The sequence below is a fragment of the Mytilus edulis genome, chromosome 5, assembly GCF_963676685.1.
Source record: "Mytilus edulis chromosome 5, xbMytEdul2.2, whole genome shotgun sequence".
NCBI classification, from domain to species: domain Eukaryota; kingdom Metazoa; phylum Mollusca; class Bivalvia; order Mytilida; family Mytilidae; genus Mytilus; species Mytilus edulis.
This window is the reverse complement of record NC_092348.1, coordinates 69,401,562-69,409,151: the sequence shown is the minus strand read 5'-3', so window position 1 is coordinate 69,409,151 and position 7,590 is coordinate 69,401,562. Positions and strand designations below refer to the sequence as shown.

Here is a 7,590-nt window from a genome sequence, read left to right as displayed (position 1 = left end):
GCATGCATAATCGCATTTGTCATGCATTCTTATGATTATTCAGATTGAGTTATTTTTGGAGAAAAACGACAAAAATGGAGTCCGGATAATGATTCCGTCATCAGACTGACTTTTAGACATAGATAAGACTTCCGGTTTGAAACATGCTTCTCTTCCTTCCACGATAAACTAATCAGCATGCCTCTGTGTTCTATAGGTAACATGCATAGTCGCATTTGTCATGCATTCTTATGATTATTCAGATTGAGTTATTTTTGGAGAAAAACTACAAAAAAAAGAGTCCGGATAATGATTCCGTCATCAGACTGACTTTTAGACATAGATAAGACTTCCGGTTTGAAACATGCACAAGTACAACTAATCGTATGATAGATAACAAAAATAAAAAATAAATAAGCCAATCAGAGCGTTCTCCATATCATGGTGTTTAGATCGCAAGAACCACAACTATTATACCTCCTTAGGACAATTATTTTTATATTCCCTAGTGTTGACAGTGGGTTACTTGCCATTAATTTTTATACCCCTTCCAAATGCATTTCTCCATGTTTAATGCCTCAAATTGCAAGTAGGGGTTGAAATTACACTGTAAAACAATTTGGGTCCAGAATTTTAAAAGGAAATAGTGATTTGGTCCAGCTGAAAAAGTTGAAAAATAGCACTTCGGAAGCTGTCAAAAGATTTCAAGACGCCCTAAACATAAAATTGTCCATATTTTGAGTTAGAGCCGATGAAGTTTTCTGTAGCTTTTATATAATTTGTCCCAACAGTAGTACAACACACTGTAAAAGTTTCTTTGAGAAAGTACAGGTGGGATTTTTTTTTATTTAGAAATGCACTACGAAATAATTGTGGTCTCGGACCCGATAGACTCAGTATTCTGTCTACTGTTTTCTTTGAAATGTTTACTATTTAAGGGGTCATACCAGTTTCATATATATATTAAAATAATTAAAACATGTGGAAACAAGAATGAGTCCGTAGTACGCGGATCCAACATCGGCACTATATAAACTAAGTTTCGAGTTGATTGGACTTCAACTTCGTCAAAAACTTTAACCTGAAGCGGGACAGACGGACGGACGAACGAACGAACGAACGAACAAACGAACGGACTGATGCAAAGACTAGAAAACATAATGCCCATAAATGAGGCATAACATTTTATTGTTGAAAGTGAAAGTAGTGAATTGGCAAAAATGAAAGTAGGATAGAGATTAGAGGGAGGCAGGACCTTTTTCGGGAGTGGGGATCGGTTGTTTTTAAGCTCGGAATTCGGGGATTGATCCTTACGGGATCCGGAAATATATTTTTTGATTTCGGGATTTCGGGATATGAATTTCTTAAAATTCTGCATCTCAGGATTTCATGTTTTTAAGCCCGGGATTTCGGGATCAGGACCCCACATACCACCCCTCAATTAAGCCTTAGTCGGTCTTAGTCATTTATACAAGATTCATATCCTACCATTGGCATGTTAATAAGGCTCTCAAAAGAAAAAGCACTGATGGATTGTCCTAGAAGAATATTTTATTAGACTAATAATGGTCTATATATAAGCAGTTACATTAATTTTATTTCATGTTTGAAGCGGTGAATAATTTTAATTAATTTGACTTTTACCATTGTATTTTGATGCATTGTAGTAAAGGAGAAGAATAATTGTGGTCTTAGGCCAGAAACACAAAAATAATTGAATTTAACAGAAAGGAAACAAATATGGAAAAAGGGATAGGGCTTTCAGTGATACCTTTTATGAAATTCTCCATACATAATATCTTTTACAAAAAATCATCCTACAACAGTTCACAAACTACATATGCCCGCGATTTCGCGGGTGCGTTCTAGTCTCTATAATAAGTGAATGTGGGGTCGATGCAGTCCATTCCCTTATTCTGAATATGCTATTTTTTTATGAACACTCATATTTTGGCATTTTGTTTCTTAACATCTCCTTTGAGCGGCATTGTGTCGTATATTGACTATACACCTTTTGTTCTTCTTTCAATAAGCGTTCAGATTGCATATAAGGTACCTATGTTATATATGGATGAAGGTTCACAGCAGTCAATTTCTTCATTCAAAATAGTTTTTGTTTTTTTTAATTTTCAAGCAACGTTTGGTATTTAAGATCTCCATTACCCTTCTATTCGGTCATGTGGCACATATTGGCTAAAGCAAAATTGTTCCACCATTAATACGCTTTCAAATGGCATGAAACTTATCTCTTTAATTAGAGAATGAAGGATAGTTTTTTGGTAATCTTTATATGTGCCATTCCATTCTTCAAAATGAGATACTTCTTAATTTCACGCCGGTTTTTTTTTTTTTTTGGTAGATTTTTTTTTTGCATATAAAGCCTCCGTAACCTTATAATTAGCAAAGTGCTACATATTGTCTACATATAATTTTTTTTTGTCTGTAATAAGTAGACGAATGTTCGCAGCTGTCTATTTCATTTTTCAAAATAGGATAGTTTTCATAATTTTAATGCTTGTTTGTTGGCATTTAGGTCCCCTGGTAACAAAATAAATTGGCATTGTGGCACATATTAACTATTCAACACTCTTATTACCCTGTAAATAAGTTTTCTGATGTCGTATACGTTTTCTCTATAATAAATCAACGAGGGGTTGTGGAGGTCTATAAAACAAAAATCCTATGTATAGTTTTTTTTTCAAATATCCATCTTTTGGTTATCTTAACTAGATATGGCAATTGAATTGTAAAAAGTATAAATATGTGTAGGGATTGTTGTTGTTTTTTTTATTTGAATATGTGTAGATTGACATAAAAATATCGAATTCAGAAATACGGGATACTGTCATCATCAAAACACAACATTGTTGACCCTTCAGATTCGTTGTATATCCACACCAATAACGAAGAATGGGTTCACCCCTATAACAAATTAACTTTTTATCCGAGTGGCTTTTTCCCGCCATATTTCAAATCTCAAATATCTCGAAAAGGAGGTCCATGACCTATCAATATTTTTAACTTATCTTTATCCTTAATTAATGCTCTTAAAGCTTATAGAATCAATTTTATAGATGTTCGATTATGGGATGATTGGGATACACAAGGAAGACAAAAAAGAGAGAGATTTTGGATGCACCAGTTACGAACTCTTGAACCTGATGGACTCAATGAGAGAGACGAAAAAAGATTTAAAAACAAATCAAAACCATAATTATCTTGAAATCAAACAAATTGATTTATAGAAATTCATACAATTAATCGAACATCTATAAATGTGTTAAACTTTTATTCCAAGTTCATGTAGTTGTAGCTACAAACATATTTTATGCAACATCAATCAATATGTTACACTTTTCCTCAACTCTTGTATAGATTTAGCTACAAAAATATTTTTTGTCATGCATCCGATTTCACCTTGAGAGATGCACACGCCTGATGAAGCTAATTTGTTTAGCGAAATATTGCGTATTTCTATTTAACATCTAATAGAACTTTTTAATGTATTAATTAGTGTGTTTAAGTTATATTCTTAGACATTTATATAATTTTAATTCAGTAACTGTATCAGTTTATTTTCACAAACTGATCCACGCTTAAATAGATTGAATGTTGAGTGTTGCTATTTTTAGACATTATATATATATATATATATATATATATATATAATGCGTTAAAGTATTTAAGTATTTAAGCAAACAATAACCACCCAAATACGGTAGTAGTGTAAAAATATAACAGACGTACCATCAATTCTAACAAATCCATATGACGTTTCCTTAATTTTCCCATCTTTGCTCATAATCCCATTGCTAGCTGTACACATATATAAACCAAAGTCCTGGTAACGAATTTCTGGTGGAAGTAGTGGTAGTTCCAAAACCCCATTCTGGGAACCTATCAGCTCTCGAATCTTAACATGATATGTTGAAAGATGAATCCAATTAAAGTATGAGTATGTACTCGGATTTCCATGCGCTACGCAGGTTATATTTCTCACACTGTCAGACTGCTCGAACGTGTTGTTTTCTACAATAACATCTGGTTTATCTAAAATAAACAAAACAATTTGTATTCCATACGCTTTTAATTAACAAAGATCAAATGTTTTATTTTGGATAAGATAAAGATGTCTATATATGGACGATACACATACAATCATTATTTTCTATCATTATCAAGGTAATTACTTTTAGGGTAATTACAAAATATAACAAAATCAATGTATCGAGGAATCGATATCCATCTCAAAACTAATATGTACTTCGTGTTCATTGTTGTTTATCAAATTCAGTGTGTTCTGTAAGATCAGCTGCAGATCCATGATTTTGAAAAGAAGGGCATTAAAAAGCTAAAAAAGGACAATCGTGAAAAGAAGGACAAAAGTGAAAAGAAGGACAATAGTGTAACGAAGAACAATAGTGTATAGACAGACAATAGTGTAAAGAAGGACAATAGTGAAAAGAAGGACAATAGTGTAAAGAAGGACAAAAGTGTAAAGAAAGACAATAGTGAGAGAAGACCAACAGTGGAAAGAAGGACAATCGTGAAAAGAAGGACAATAGTGTAAACAAGGACAATAGTGTAAATAAGGCCAATAATGTAAAGAAAGACAATAGTGTATAGTCAGAAGGTCAATAGTGTAAATAAGGATAATAGTGTATAGAAGGTCAACAGTGAAAAGAAGGTCAATAGTGTATAAAAGGTCAATAATGTAAGAAGGACAAAACTGTATAGAAGGACAATGTGTCAAGAAGTTAAGAAGGTAAATACTTTAAAGATTGTCACCGATGTATAGAAGGAAAATAGTCTAAATGTAGACAATTGTGTTAAGGTGCACAATAGTGTAAAGGAAGGCATAGTGTAAAGACGGACACAAGTGTAAAGGAAGACAATAGTGTAAACACGGACAAAAGTGTAAAGGAGGACAATAGTGTAAAGAAGGACAGCAGTGAAAAGAAGGATAATAGCGTAAAGAAGGACAGTAGTGAAAAGAAGGACAATAGCGTAAAGAAAGACAATAGTGTAAAGAAGGACAATGGCGTAAAGGAAGGCATAGTGTAAAGACGGACACAAGTGTAAAGGAAGACAATAGTGTAAACACGGACAAAAGTGTAAAGAAGGACAAAAGTGTAAAGAAGGACAATAGTGTAAAGGAAGACAATAGTGTAAAGAAGGACAATAGTGTAAAGAAGGACAATCGTGAAAAGGAGGACAATAGTGTAAACAAGGACAATAGTGTAAATAAGGCCAATAATGTAAAGAAGGACAATAGTGTAAATAAGGATAATAGTGTATAGACGGTCAACAGTGAAAAGAAGGTCAATAGTGTATAAAGGGTCAATAAAGTAAGAAGGACAAAACTGTATAGAAGGACAATGTGTCAAGAAGTTAAGAAGGTAAATACTTTAAAGATTGTCACCGATGTATAGAAGGAAAATAGTCTAAATGTAGACAATTGTGTTAAGGTGCACAATAGTGTAAAGGAAGGCATAGTGTAAAGACGGACACAAGTGTAAAGGAAGACAATAGTGTAAACACGGACAAAAGTGTAAAGGAGGACAATAGTGTAAAGAAGGACAGCAGTGAAAAGAAGGATAATAGCGTAAAGAAGGACAGTAGTGAAAAGAAGGACAATAGCGTAAAGGAAGACAATAGTGTAAAGAAGGACAATAGTGTAAAGGAAGGCATAGTGTAAAGACGGACACAAGTGTAAAGGAAGACAATAGTGTAAGCACGGACAAAAGTGTAAAGCAGGACAATAGTGTAAAGGTGCACAATAGTGTAAAGGAAGACAATAGTGTAAACACGGACAAAAGTATAAAGGAGGACAACAGTGTATAGACGGGCAATAGTGAAAAGAAAGACAATAGTGTAAAGAAAGACAAAAGTTTAAAGAAGGACAATAGTGAAAAGAAGGACAATAGTGTAAAGAAGGACAACCGTGTAGAAAAAGACAATAGTGTAAAGAAGAACAATAGTGTAAAGAAGGACAATAGTCAATAAAAGAACAATAGTGTAACGAAGGACAATAGTGTAAAGAAGGACAATAGTGAAAAGAAGGACAATAGTGTAAAGAAGGAGACAATAGTGTATAGAAGGACAATAGTGTAAAGAAGGACAATAGTATAAATAAGTACAATAATGTAAAGAAAGACAAAAGTTTAAAGAAGGACAATAGTGAAAAGAAGAACACTAGTGTAAAGAAGGACAATCGTGTATAAAAGGACAATAGCGAGAAGAAGGACAATAGTGTTAAGAAGGACATTAGTGTAAAGAAGAACAATAGTGTAAAGAAGGAGAATAGTGAAAAGAAGGACAAAGGTGTAGATAAGGACAATAATGTAAAGAAGGGCAATAGTGTAAGGAAGGACAATAGTGTAAAGAAGGACAATAGTGTAAAGAAAGACAATAGTGTATAAAAGGACAATAGCTAAAAGAAGGACAATAGTGTATATTTAGAAGGACAATATTGTAAATAAGGACAATAGTGAAAAGAAGGACAATAGTGTAAATAAGCCCATTATGTAAATAAGAACAATAATGTAAAGAAGGACAAAAGTGTATAAAAAGACAATAGTGTAAATAAGGACAATAGTGAAAAGAAGGACAATAGTGTAAAGAAGGACAATAGTGAAAAGAAGGACAAAAGTGTATAGAAGGACAATAGTGTATAGAAGGACAATAGTGTAAAGAAGGACAAAAGTGTAAAAAAGGACAATAGTGTGAAGAAGTACAAAAGTGTAAGGGAGTACAATAGTGTAAAGAAAGATAATAATGTATATAAGGACAATAGTGTAAAGGAAGACAATAGTGTAAAGGAAGACAAAAGTGTAAAGAAGGACCAAAGTGTAAAGGAGGACAATAGTGTATAGACTGACATTAGTGAAAAGAAAGACAATAGTGCAAAGATGGACAATAGTGTAAAGAAGGACAATAGTGCAAAGATGGACAATAGTGTAAAGAAGGACAATAGTGAACAAAAGTTAAGAAGGACAATGGTGTAAAGGAGGAAAATAGTATAAAGAATGACAAAATTATAAAGGAGAACAAGTTTTAAAGAAAGACAGTAGTGTAAAGTAAGACAATAGTGTAAAGAAGGACAATAGTGTGAAGGAAGACAACAGTGTATAGAAGGACAATAGTGTAAATAAGGACCATTATGTAAATAAAGACAATAGTGTAAAGAAGGACAAAAGTGTAAAGAAGGACACTAGTGTAAAGAAGGACACTAGTGTAAAGAAGGACAATAGTGTAAAGAAGGACAATAGTGTAAAGAAGGACAATAGTGTGAAGAAGGACAATAGTGTAAAGAAGGACAATAGTGTAAAGAAGGACAACAGTGTAAAGAAGGACAATAGTATATAGAAGAACAATAGTGTAAAGAAGAACAAAAATGTAAGGGAGAACAATAGTGTAAAGAAAAATAATAGTGTATATAAGGACAATAGTGTAAAGAAGGACAATAGTGAAAAGAAGCTAAGAAGAACAATAGTGTAAACGAGTACAAAAGTGTAAAGGAGTACAAAAGTGTAAAGGAGTACAAAAGTGTAAAGAAGTACAAAAGTGTAAAGAAAAACAATAGTGTAAAGAAGGACAAAAGTGTATAGA

The 7,590-nt window shown here is 32.9% G+C and overlaps 1 protein-coding gene across 1 annotated transcript; it reads left to right on the top strand.

Annotated features, from left to right (window-relative positions):
- Positions 1-3,913: 3,913 nt before the first annotated feature.
- On the top strand, positions 3,914-7,347 carry LOC139525216 (dentin sialophosphoprotein-like). Its single transcript, XM_071320407.1, has 5 exons — positions 3,914-3,928; positions 4,825-5,022; positions 5,459-5,656; positions 6,207-6,395; positions 7,114-7,347. Exons 1-5 carry the CDS (start codon positions 3,914-3,916, stop codon positions 7,345-7,347), a joined length of 834 nt encoding a protein of 277 aa, XP_071176508.1.
- The last annotated feature ends 243 nt before the right edge of the window (positions 7,348-7,590 follow it).